The 13,653-nt window shown below is 39.3% G+C and overlaps 1 protein-coding gene across 10 annotated transcripts in view; it reads right to left on the bottom strand.

The window, feature by feature from the left end:
* The window catches only part of MLH3 (mutL homolog 3), a 28,770-nt gene extending 15,192 nt beyond the window's left edge, over positions 1-13,578 (bottom strand). For 4 of the 10 annotated variants that reach the window (XM_007184472.2, XM_028167057.2, XM_007184474.3 and 1 more), the window contains exons 1-6: positions 13,440-13,505; positions 8,727-12,078; positions 5,941-6,039; positions 5,144-5,229; positions 4,301-4,405; positions 3,294-3,366 (exon numbers count right to left, since the gene is read on the bottom strand). In XM_007184472.2, coding sequence (XP_007184534.2) covers positions 3,294-3,366; positions 4,301-4,405; positions 5,144-5,229; positions 5,941-6,039; positions 8,727-12,015 — 3,652 coding nt within the window. In that variant the 5' untranslated portion in view covers positions 12,016-12,078; positions 13,440-13,505. Of the gene's footprint in view, positions 1-3,293; positions 3,367-4,300; positions 4,406-5,143; positions 5,230-5,940; positions 6,040-8,726; positions 12,079-13,439 lie in introns of all 10 variants that reach the window. The other 6 variants (XM_007184476.2, XM_007184475.3, XM_007184473.2 and 3 more) reach the window with 6 other exon arrangements.
* Between the last annotated feature and the right edge of the window lie 75 nt (positions 13,579-13,653).

The following is a 13,653-nucleotide window of genomic DNA, read 5'->3' on the forward strand; positions in this document are numbered from 1 at the left end:
CAGGGCAAGGATTTTTGTCTGTTATATTCCTGGCATGTATAATAGCACCAGGCACATAACAGGCACTCAATAAATATTTACAGAATAAATGAATGAATCCTTATTCTTTTTTTTTTTTTTTTAAATGTTAGGTTAATGCTTTTTTTTTTTTTTTTTTTTTTTTTGGCTGTGTTGGGTCTTCCTTTCTGTGCGAGGGCTTTCTCTAGTTGCGGCGAGCGGGGGCCACTCTTCATCGCGGTGCGCGGGCCTCTCACTATCACGGCCTCTCTTGTTGCGGAGCACAGGCTCCAGACGCGCAGGCTCAGTAGTTGTGGCTCACGGGCCTAGTTGCTCCCCGGCATGTGGGATCTTCCCAGACCAGGGCTTGAACCCGTGTCCCCTGCGTTGGCAGGCAGATTCTCAACCACTGCGCCACCAGGGAAGCCCTGAATCCTTATTCTTTAGAGGATCATAACTGAACAACTGAATTTGATTATAGGTGGAAACATGCAATAAAAAATGCCATTATATGGCATTAATTTCACAATAATTTAAAACAACAATATATTTAACCATTAAAAAAGGTGCAAATATTAAAATAAAAGTAAGTCAATTATAGGAATAGGTTGCTTTTGGTATTTGTGAGCAACAATAAAAATACTTATATTTTGATTTAGAAAAAAATTTTTATATAAAAATACTCCTTGGTGGCAGCTAACCAATACAGTGACAATCCAGAATCTCAAGAGAAATTTAAATATCTGGAGATTTTGTGGCTACACCCATCTCAGGTGCCATTGGTAGAGATTTTGGTATTAAACAACAAAGAATTCCAGGTAATCAAAACTTTAGAAAACAATCTATTCACTTTCTAGTAGTAAGACTACTAGAATTTGACCTTCACTAATTCTATATTTATGATAATTACGACAAAACTTTTGGTTACTTTACCTTTGATCTGTGATGACATTTACTAAATAAACTTATACTGTAAACAAGATAAAAAAGAATATTTTGAAATACAAAGAGAATGAACTGCTTTCAAACTTTAGAAGCTCTCGTCTGCAGGTCTACCCATCGGGAACCAACTCCTCCAGTGGTGCTCAGGACTCAGCCACTCAGGCCTTTTCCAGAACCTGAGAGGATCAAGCATTCCTTGTAAATGGCTCGAGAGTCTCCCAGTTAAAAAAAAAAAAAAAAAAAGCCTTCTCGCACCCTCACTCTCCTTAGTCCCTCTTCCATGTCACAGATTTTGGAGTCTCTCCTGTCCTATGTCTTCTCTGAAACAGCTCTCATTTGAAGTCCCTGACCTCCACTGTCTGGAAATCTAACAGATATTTTTGGTCCTCATCTTAACCTCTCGGCAGCACTTAGTACAAAGTCTTGGCTTTGCAACACAACCTTTGCTTGTTTTCTTCCTATTTCTGTTCCTTCATAATCTCTCTTGCTGGTTCACCCTTTTCTACCCAGCTATTAAATGGCGGAATTACTCTAGATTCAGAATCTCTCTTCCCTTCCTCACTCTTCACTCTTCTTCTAGGTGATAAAATTTATACACACGACTTCAGTGACCGACTTTATGCTGACAACTCAGATTTAGATCTCCATGTCAGAATGCTTCTCACATCCTAGACCTGTAATATTCCTGACACATTCTTGAACATTTCAAAGGGATTTCAGACTGAACTCATGATTTTCACCCTTCTTGCCTGCTTCTTCTCCAGCCTCGTCCTGCAACATCATCCACTCAGTTACATAGGTCAGAAAACCAGGAGTCATCTATGATATACCTTCCCCATATCCAATCCATCACCAAGTCCTGCTGACTTCATCTCCTAAATATCTTTCTCTCTAGGTCACCCTGATCCCAGCTAACCATCATTTCTTAGATATTGCAACATCCTCCTAACAGTCTCTCTGCAGTTACTGGGACTCCATCTCCACACCCGCTCTAGGCTCCACACTGCAGCCAGAGCAGTATTTTCAAAATGCAAATGTGATGTGACTTGTGCCGCTGCGAAAACAAACAATACAAAAGAAAACAAAAAGCCTTCAGTTGTTTCCAGTTGGTGCTGGGACGAAGACAAAGCTTGTAACTGGTCTTTAAGATCCGGCTGCAACCTACTTGTCTAGCCTGTCTCCTGCTCTCACACAAGGAAGGGCTTGCCCTGCTTCCTATCACTGAAGGAGAGGAAAGCACAAATTGCATATTATTCCCTCTGCCCAGAATACTCCTCCCTCCTTTCCTTACCTAGTTAACTTATACTACATATCTCACTTTACCCACAAAACCTTCCCTGACCTCCCTACTAAATCAAATCTCCCAATATAGATTCTTACAGCATCTTGTTTCTCTCCTCCATAACACTAGAGTTAAAATTTTAATTGTTTGTGTAACTATCTGTTTCTCTTGCATGTATATTTTCTCCCACCATTGTATCCCTAGCACAGTCCCTGGCATGCAATAGGCACTCAATCAATATTTGTTGAATGAGTTAATGTTATTATTTACAAATTGTTGTTGTTTTATTAAAGCAGGTCACCAAGAGGTTACATGTAACTCTTGATAAATCTATCAGAGTTCATCATATAAACTTTCTATTATTATAAAGGGAACACATTAAAACATTATTAAAAAGTCAAAGACTATAAAATATTTTAAAGAGTAAAAGATGAAATTTCCCCTCTGCCCATTTCCATTCTCACTCCCAAGGTAACCACTCTTAATAGTTTAACATGTATATACATGTCTATGTGTAGGTATATAAAATTAAATGTACTTTAAAAGTGTTGTTTCATAATATTAATTTAGATTGGTTTTCCCTAATCTGTCCAAATCATTGAAACTGTATCGTATATAAAAAAATAACCTTAAAAGGAGGCTGTCAGAAGACCAGCTGGGGCTTCCCTGGTGGTGCAGTGGTTAAGAATCTGCCTGCCAATGCAAGGAACACGGGTTCGCGCTCTGGCCTGGGAAGATCCCACATGCCGTGGAGCAACTAAGCCCGTGCGCCACAACTACTGAGCCTGCGCTCAAGAGACCGCAAGCCACAACTATTGAGCCCACGTGCCACAACTACTGAAGCCCGCGCGCCTAGAGCCCGTGCTCCACTACAAGAGAAGCCACCGCAATGAGAAGCCCACACACCACAACGAAGAGTAGCCCCTGCTCACCACAACTAGAAAAAGCCTGCGCACAGCAACGAAGACCCAACGCAGCCAAAAATTAAAAAACCAAACAAATAAATAAATTAATTAAAAAAAAAAAAAAAAAAGAAGACCAGCTGGTTACTGAGGCTAAACCTCATTCTTACCTGCCTCACCATTCTCTTCAGTCTTAGTGCTCATTACACAGGCAATAAACTTGTTATCCACTTGCTGGAGAACCTGCCATACATTCAAATAAGTGATACAATACTAAATAAAGATTAACAAAGGCATATCTGCATAGAGAGAGACAAAACTGTACTTAATTTAAAGTTGTTTGCATTATAACATTCATATCTAAGACTGAGGACAGGTGCGGATGAACCTGAGGGAGTCATTAGGAAGGAAAAAAGAATAGGCAAGTAGAGTGATCAGAAGACAAAAGAAGAGACTACAAGGAAACAGATAATATGACCAGAGATTGCTAACAAATAGGTCTGAAAAAAATTTGGAAAATGTATGCAAAAGCAAGGAAACCCATTTTGTAGGAGCTAGTCCGTTAAAGCAGTAAGTTAAAAGCCACCGGTGGCTTCAGACCTTGGTGGCTCTGCTCTGCCTAGATCGGTCTAACCTCCTAATTTGTTTCCATACTGAAAATAAGGAGATGAAGACAGCCTGAGTGGTGTAGAGAGAGGGCAAACTAGAAAAGCAGATGAGAGAAGGGGTCCCTTCTGTTAATGGAACTCCTCAATCTGGGGTCTCCTAAGCCATATCATTTGTAGCCTCATACAATAGAGGGTCATTTAAAAAGGGGCATTGTTGCACAGTTAAGGACAATGTCTCTACATTACTTAGTCGATTTACAAATTATTGTCAATATAGAAAGTCAATATATAATCCTTGAAACTGTGAGCCTGAATCCATAATTCATCCCTCCAAACCTGCTCACACTAAAAAGGACACTTTTTTCTTTGAAATTATAATTAATCCTTTGCTTTTTCTTCTGATGATAAGTTTCAGAAAGATTAAAAAGAACACATGTGCCTTGACCAGGATGGTCTATATCATCAAATAAATCCAATTTCACAAGAGTTAGTCTAGCTTAGGTCTCCTATATATATATATATATTTTTTTTTTTTTTATTTTAATGAGATTTTAAAGTCAATCTTTTACCTGCATCGAGTGAATCATTTCTTTGGTGAAACGGTAAGGATACAAGATGTTGTGAATTTTAACTGCTAGGCTCTCAGCCTGGCCGCTGCTAACGTCAACAGCAACCTAGAAAGACCCAGAACAAACGTCATTTACATTGTAATCTTTTATGTCTGCAGAACTGTTTTACCAAAGATCTCAAAGTGCTTTACAAACATTCATTTTCACAGAACCTATTAGAGGTGGGTTGAATTCAGGGAACTTATAAAAATTCAAAGGCTTTATGAATTATCACTCTTAAATAGTAATTTTTGTTTATACACAAAATTACTGACAAACACCAATACTTTCAGAATAACAATTTGCCTGCGCTTCATGAGCAAGTCCTTAAAGACATCTTAACTGATGAATCAGTAACAAATGCTCATATACTCTACACCCGTATCATAACACACAAAGCACATTGTGTGATAACCCACTGAGGAGAGGATGCACACTCAGGTCCAATGGCGAACTGTTCCTCTAGCAGAAGATTCACTGCTTTATCTAATGATAACAGTTTTTATTACCACCACCCTAAATACTTTGCCAAAGCTGCAAGTCAGGGTTTCTGAGAGTGGTAAACACATTCACTATTCACACAGTGGTTACACACGTCTAATCCAAAGTGTCCGAGCTTCCAAACTGCTATGAATTCTGATTCCTCCTCTCTACAGTAAGTATTAATTTCCAAATAAATTATTTGGAAACATGCTCACTTGCCATTCATAATTACAAATGAATATAGTCATTCATGCCCATACCCAATTTAAGTGAAATTCAAATTTTTAAATAACAAGCAAAGAAGAATTGCTGCAGACCTACCTCTGGATAACGGGCAAATACTGGGTTGTCCCATTCTGAGAACAAAGACTGAAGCGATTCGGGACCAACAGCATCGTCTCCAGTAGCTACAGCAAAAGGGGACAAGTAAAGTTGGCATCAAGAGCCTCAGAGAAGAGGGTGAATGGTGAATGGTGTCTCATGCTTGGTGTGGTGCAGCCTCAAGACCAAAGATCAGACACATTGTTCCCACATTCTGCAAATGTGCAGTGTTTGCACATTGTTTGTATCTCTAAGTTGTTTTGATCTGTTACTTTTTAAATGAAACTTGATGACTGTATCTTCTGGTATTATAGCTTTTTCTCCAAACTATTTTCACCAGATATTTCAGAATACAAGTCCAGAAGAAAAACCAGTTCAAATTAGTAGCCTCACTTCTTTTAGGTAAAAATATACCTTATCTATTTTTAGAAATGAAGAAAAGAAAAATGATAAATGTCTGTAGCTTTTTTCGCAGATCAGAATTTTGCTTATATAAAACTAATGCAATATGGACTCAGCTCCAATCTTTAAAAATAAGAAACATTTTCTCAATCACAAGACACCACAGACTGCATGATCACACAGTACTGACCTCCTCTGGAAAAGTAATTTCTGATCTAAATGCATGCACTGAATTACTTAGTTCTGTTGTTAAATAGGACCGTGGGGAATTCCTGGTTCCAGGAAGGCACAGCTGGCACTGATCAAGCTCAATAACACAACCATGCTTTGTTTTCTTTAAGCTAGGTGGCACAGTATGTACTAGGTGTTCTGGCAATCTCTGTTAATGCCCCTACCTCTGTTATTCTGTCTCATCACAGTCCTCTCTTCCCGAGCTCTAGGAAGGAAAGGAAGAACAAGGTCGCTTCTAAAAGGATGACACCTGTACTGAGATCCTAAATATAAAAAAGAAAAATCTAGACATTTGAACTCAAAAAATAAACTATTAAAAAATTAAGTTACGTAAAATCTCTTTCTGCACAAACTGAATTAAGACATAAGGCAGGCTACTAAACAACAGATTGAGTCAGAAGTTCTTTAATGAAATTATTCTGCTAATTTAGGAATCTGCACTAATGCTTAGTCCTATTATCCATCTATACCAGACAGAATGAGGAAGAATAGATCCCCAATTTACATGCCTCTTATTCCCAATATATGTGTCTCTCTATATGTGTGTGTGCCCAGTATGTGTCTAACATTTATCTCATCATATTACAATTGTTTAGATGGCTGTCCTCTCTAACAGACTGTGGACTCTTGAAAGCAAAGCCAGTTAATCTGCAATGTGGCAGCTCCAAGCACAGTGTGAATGATCAGCAAATGAGTGAATAAATGAATACATGAATGAATGAAAGGTTCTCAACTTAAATTCCAAAGTCCAGTAAGATCTGGCCCAAATTCTACCCTCCTATCTGAAGGATGATAAGATTTGAGTTTTAGGAACAATGCTGAATTTGACAGTTTTGAACGGGGGCAAAACATGATGAAACTATTACTTCAAAAAGATAAATCTGTTGGACAAAAACTGGAGAGAGATAAATTCAGAATGATAAAAGTAAAGTGTGAGGTGAAATAAGGTTGTGTCACTATTAACAGAAAGGACAGCGTTAAAGACATTTTAAAGAAAAAAACTACCAGGGCTTGGAGACTTGACACTATTCCTTAAAATTACCTTTATAGATCCTCTCTTCTGTGCAATTAAATTTACCTCTTAACAGTTCATCTCATGTGATGTTTTATGTGTGGTTCAACAAGTCCTACTGTTCTGCTACGCAACAGCCATTTCCAGAAAGGTAACCCTCCCTGTGAACGGAGGGTGCTCAGAAGCCATCTTTTCTTCGAACTAGTTTCTAGACCCTAACTACTTAATTTGTCATTATGAATCTCTGACTTAACATGACTCTCAAAAGTTCACCACAAGACTTGCTAACGCAGACGTTAAGCAGGTAGAAGTGTTTTACACATCTAGATTTGTTTAACAGGAGCAGGTGTTTAGGTTGAGTATGGCAGCCAAGATTGCCCCCCTTTGTTTTAGCAACAACCATCTCAGTTTAATGTGATCCAGTTATTTTTTGTCACCATATCAGAAGCAGTTGCGTTTCAGGAAGACGAGGTGCCAGTGCCTTAGATTTACCTCCGATAAGCATTCACTATAAATCAGGACACAAAACTACAGACGTTGAAAAACACGTGTGTCTTTACGAGCCGCCTGCTAGTCTCAGGAGCAGTACTGAAGAAAAGGGTTTTCTTCTATTTAATACTTTGAAAGTTACTACAGTGATTATTTTTTTTCACAAGGAAAAATACTGGAAACCACTGAAAAATAAAAGTCTTATTTAACCTTAAATAAATCAGAGCCTCCTGTTAGAGATACTTATCCTAGGAAGAAATTACAAGTTAATTTGCAATTACCTTCATACTATTTACATTCTTTTGCAACATTCAAGACTTTTAATACAGATGAACATTTAATGTTTATCATCCTGATGCAAAACCAAGATTATTGCCAGATGGAAATCAGTTTTACCATCTCCCAACATCTGGCTCTCAACACGCTGCCAAAACAATGTCACTTTTAATGCTGACTGAGACCTGGGAACTCAGAGTCCTAGCCTAGGCTCCAATGTGGCCTTATGGTCTGATCTAAAAGCCACATTACTGTCTTTCTGAATAACAGCCACTTATACAGATCAAGATTATTAGCATATGTATTATAATAAAGTACATTTGAAAAGTATGATTATAAAAATACATACTTAAACTATATTCCCCAAAATTTATGGTCAAGTTTATTTCTTTAAAAAAAAAAAGTTTATAAATATACTACTGTACTGAGCCATAGATTTTCCTGGGAAACCTAGGATGATTACAGGATCATTCTGGCCCTTTACCTGGGAGCTGCAGAGAGCAACTTCCAGAAAAATACCACGCTGGCATTGCAGGTGCCTTTAAAGACAAATTTCTTAGACAGCTGTGTGTTTGGGAGAGAGGGGAAAGTGGGGTAGGGAAACACTGTAGATCTTCTCAACGATCAATAGCACCATTTTCATTAAAAACTGTCTCACCGAGAGTGGCATGGACATATATACACTACCAAATGTAAAACAGATAGCTAGTGGGAAGCAGCCGCATAGCACAGGGAGATCAGCTTGGTGCTTTGTGGCCACCTAGAGGGGTGGGATAGGGAGGGTGGGAGGGAGGGATATGCAAGAGGGAAGAGATATGGGAACATATGTATATGTATAACTGATTCACTTTGTTATAAAGCAGAAACTAACACACCATTGTAAAGCAATTATACTCCAATAAAGATGTTTAAAAGAAAAAAAAAAAACTGTCTCACCCTCTTGCACATACCTACACCCATAGACATATACATACACTTCCATTCTGTATCATTCTTTCACTGTATTTTTATGTTTAAATAATAATAGACCTGGAGAATTTTCACATACATTTTATAATTAAACTTCAAAATGTTCTATCTGCTGAGATAATCTCTTTGAACATGATTATCTTACTCCTCAGCCATTATTCCCACCTTCCAAAGCATCCATGCCAGTGAACACCATATACTTACCATTCTCAAGTAGAACATCCACAGCCATAGTTGTCAGGTCTTTAGTACAAGCAGCCCGAACATCCTCAGTAGGAGCAGTGAATGTGCTAAGTCCTGTTAGCTTGTTGATGTAAACCATTCTTCCCAGGGCTACATCAAAATGCTGCTGCCAATCCAAAGAACATGTGTTCGACTCTTCATTTTCAGAACAAGTTCTTGCTATAGACTCCTCACTCTGACAACAAGTTCCATTTTGGCCAGCTGTGGAATCTTCTCCATGACTCACTAACATTCTACTCGGAGAGTCAGGACTTCCAATCTGTTGTTCTGAAGCCGTAAGAACATCTGAATCCTTACCGATAACTGTAGAATGATCATAGGGCAGTACTAAAGGAGTTTCTGACATCACAGAGTTCTCTGTTGTATTGTTGTTAGAATATGTTTCACTGTCTTTATTGAAGGGATTACCCTGTGTGACAGAGTCTGACATTGGGATGTTGCCACTTTCTGGTTTTTTATGCTCATTTTTAAATAACTTACAAGAATCTAGGGTTAACCCACTGGACAAGTCACTGTCTTTCCTACTGGAATCTGATTGTGGAAGTTCATTAAAATGACTCATCATCTCCATTGTTTGAGTCTCTCTTTCGGAGCCTTTCAATCTGGATAATTTAGAGGCTAATGATTCAGGTGACTTCTCAACATCCAAAGGCTTTCTGTTAAAATGAGATAACTCCTGTAGAGTCATAGGGCTTTCTCTTAAGCAAGGCATCTGTTCTTCCAAACAACTGTCTTCCTTGGAGAATGGTAACTTTTCTGAATAAAACATGTGACTTACTGGTTGACAACTACTATTTGAATCATCATGTTTCACAGTAGTGAGTTTACAAATACCAGAGTTGTCTAAGTGGTTTTTGTCTTTCCACAGAATGTCAGGTTCAACCTCAGGATTGAGATTGGTAGTGATTTCTAAAGTGATATTTTCCTCCACTTCTGTATTCAGAGTATTTTTAACCTTCCCATATTGCCTCTTAAACTTCTCTAAAGATCCTAGTTGTGAACTTAAGCTTAGCTTCTTATGAACTATGGGTTTGGCAGAACAAATCAACTTACCTGTTTTCTTAGTACCATCTGAAACATGTCTACCCCAAGAGAAAGAGGATGCGTCAGGTAGTAAGCAACCTGTGTGCGATTTTTTACTACTTTCCTGAAAAACAGCAAAATTTTTATAAGTTGCTATAGGTTTGTTCTCTAGCCCATAACTTACATTTGTTCTGCACAATCTTTTGTTGGGCAGTTGAGCAAATTCTTTACTTAAAGTGGTGGTTAAATCTTTGGCGTTTGGAGTCTCAAATGAATGGCGTGTTCTATTTCCAAATGTTTCTTTGGCACTCACAGGACCAGGTTGAACATAATTTTTAAATAAATGTTCTGTTTCAGTTGATTTAGTTTGCTCATTTTGTACCACATGAGTTATGAAGCCAGTGGAACATAATTTAACTTGCCCATAACTAAAAACATTTATTCTTCCACAATTACTAGGTTCTTTTTCTCTTTTCTCTTCTTCTCTCTGAGCACCATGTGCTCCCGATAATGTCGTCTCAACAGGCAGAGGTTGGCATCCCATTTCAGTAGCATCTTTAAATCTCTCTGGTTGATTCTGAATTCTATTATTTTTCAGGATGTTGGCAGCCATGCCATCAGCAGTAATACTTACTTTCTGTATTTCTAGACCTTCTCCACTCCCCTCAAAGTGATAAAGTGTCTGAAAAGGGCTTGCAAACATTTCTGAACTGGTTCCACATGGATTTTCTGAAGAGTTAAGTTCCAAGCAAGATTTTTTATGTTTCTCATTTGCTCCTGATTCTGATGCTTCAGCTGTCTCTTGTTCTAAGATCCTTGACTCTGAGCAAGCGCTATCTTCATTTTGTAAAGATGACTCCATTTTACTATGGGCTGGCCCATCGGATTTGTAAGTGTACAAAAATGAACCATTTGTCTTTTTTCTGATACCTTCCGAATCCCTAGAATTCTGTGTGTTTATGTTTTCTACAGGAGCTTTTCTTTTCACAGCTTTTGATTGCAAATTAAACATTTCACAGGAATCCAAAATATTATTACATGCTTCTTGGAAATTGACCTGGTCACACTTCTCATCAGAGGACACTTGCTTCTGAAGAGTGGCACTAAATAAACTAAAATCATTTTCTTCACTAAATTCCTTAAGGTCTTCACTTGATAATTCCACAAATAATTTTTCTTTCTTTAAAAACATTTTTACTCCTTCCTGAATGCAAACCAAAACAGTATCCCAGTTCTGAAACTCAATCAGAGTTTTTGCTGGCTCCAGGCACACGTCATACTCACAGAAGTGGCACTGCATATTGATTACATATATACCATGGAGTTCTGGGTTAGGCCGATGCCGAGGACTTGAATTCGTTTGCCTACTGGCAGAGCCGTTCTTTGGCTTGCATATAATGCTTTCTTTCCTTAATAAAAAGTCAATGAGTTTATGCAACTTTGTCCTTAAAACTAGCCTCTTGTTCACAAACAAAAACTGCATATTCTTATTATAATGTGCTTCAGAGCTGATATAGCCACTAAGCTCAAACTCCTTATATTTAAAATCTATTTCTCTTAACTTTTGGGACTTACCCAGTCCATAAATTTGACAAAATCGGGAACATATGTCTTTGGTTTTAGGGAGCTGAAGAACCATGGAACCAGAAACATCATTTCTCAAAGAGAAAGAAATGGAAGGGTGCATGAGTGAGAGAGCTTCTATCCTCTGCCTAACCTTCTCAAACTCCAGTCTAGGATCCATGCATTTCCTCCTTACAGGTAACTGATAAAATAGGTTATATACGGTGACTGTTGTCCCAGCACTTGGTCGAGTCAAGTCAGCTTCACAAGCTTTCAGGACTTTTCCATTCTGAAACAGCTTCACAAAAGTCTTCATTGACTTGTTTTTCTTGGATAAAATTTCCACAGCACTGGCCATGTCAGCTATACTGGCCAAGGCCTCCCCTCGGAAACCATAAAACCTTGGGTTCTCCAAGTCCTGTACAGAGTCGCATTTACTAGTGAAATAACGATTTCCCACCTTGTCTACATCATCACTCCCCATCCCAAATCCATTGTCTATCACCTGAACTTGGAAGGTTTCCATGTTTACCCTGACAGCCACACATTTTGCTTCAGCATCAATACTATTGAGGGCAAGCTCCTCAACACATTGGCCTAAGGAGCATATAGCCAAACCAGAACGCAACCTGGCTTGTACTTCAACTGACAAGCACTTGATCATGGCAGGTAGAAAGCTGGTGAGAAAGCCAGGCACTGGTTCCCTTTTCTGACTGGAAATAATTGCCTATGGGAGGAAAAACAAAACAAAACACACACACACACATTTAAAGCTTCGGAGTTACATGGCATCAACCGTTTCTCTCAAGCTTTATAAAGAAATATTTGAGGTAAATGAAATCTCTTACTAAACCACATTGTAAAACAAAACAAAACAAATTATAGCTCTGATCTCTAGGCAGATCACACAGCTCTTGTTTGGTGCAGTGGATTTAACATTCAAAACAGCATTCATAATTTCATAATTTTTACTGCTCCTCTCTAAATCCCATATGCCCTAAAGTGAAATCAGAATCACACTTGAAGTTGACCTGCAAAGACATGTTCAAAATGCTAATCACTTCACCAAGAACAGATGCCTAAATTCCGCTAAGAAACATTAGCTAGAAATTATTCATGAAAAAAAAGTCCAAGCTAGTTTCATAACATTTATACATTACACAATAACCATGACTTTTAGAAAAAACTTATAATGAAGTGTTAAGACACTGTAATAACTAGGGTGAAGGAACAAGAGAAAATAAAATCAAATTATGTCAAGAAGAGATTAATAATTATTATTATTGGCTAAATGTAGTTATCTCAGGGGAAACAGACTAAGAATGGGAAAGGATAGGGCAGGAAAATTCCTTGTCATTATAAGCCGTTCTGCATTTGATTTTTAAATCTTGTTCATGTATTACTTTGGTAAGTTTTCAGAAGGCCCTTACTATTATTTTGTATTTTGGTCTTCACAGATGGCTTCAAACTACCTTGGCAATAATCATGATGGCAAGGGGCTGTTTAAACTTGATTTTAAGTTTTCTGGCAGGTAAAAAAAATAAGATTATAGTGCAATTAAAGGTCCCCTCCCTTCACAGCTGAGAGCAGCATGGCGGGGGGGAACCTCTCGCAAGTGGTAGGGCTAGTTTTTCAAACCCGGTAAAATCAGAGCGATAATTGCCGATCTGATGATTTCTAACGTCATGAACTTTGCAGCCGGCAAAAAATGAGAGGTAAACGTTTAATAAGTATTCCGACTGCTACCCAACTCAACGATTTCCTGATTATACCCAGTCCTTTCAGGGCTCCTGGGACAAATGGGACGACTCCACCCGGGTTCTGAGCTAATAAGAAAGCTTCGGGGAGCAGGGCGGAGGCCGCCTACCCCGCCAGACCCAAGTTCCACCCCCATCCCCTCCCCCAGCTGGCAACCAGAAACCCCAGCCTGCCCAGGCTCGGGCGCCCAGCTGTAGGCAGGCCAGAGGGCCTCCCGGAGCCCCTGCGCAGCCGGTCCGTAAAGTTAGCCCGCAGCGGTCGCCAGGGCCCTTCTAGTGGTAGAAGAGCTCCCGGAATCATCCTTCCGTCGCGTGCTTTTCCCCAAGTCACCTCGTATGGCGCCTCAACAACTCCCTGACACCAACCGCCTCGGACGCCGGACGCGCGCACGTTGGCTCGCAAGGCTCGTGCACGCGAGGCTCATGCACGCGCGAGCCCGCGAGCATGCGCTTCTCAGCTACCCCGCCAAGAACACCCGCTCGTCCCTGACACCCCAATGCGCATGCGCACCAGCTGTTCCCGGCTTCGGTACTCATGTGTGCCG

Source organism: Balaenoptera acutorostrata, chromosome 3 (assembly GCF_949987535.1).
Source record: "Balaenoptera acutorostrata chromosome 3, mBalAcu1.1, whole genome shotgun sequence".
NCBI lineage: Eukaryota > Metazoa > Chordata > Mammalia > Artiodactyla > Balaenopteridae > Balaenoptera > Balaenoptera acutorostrata.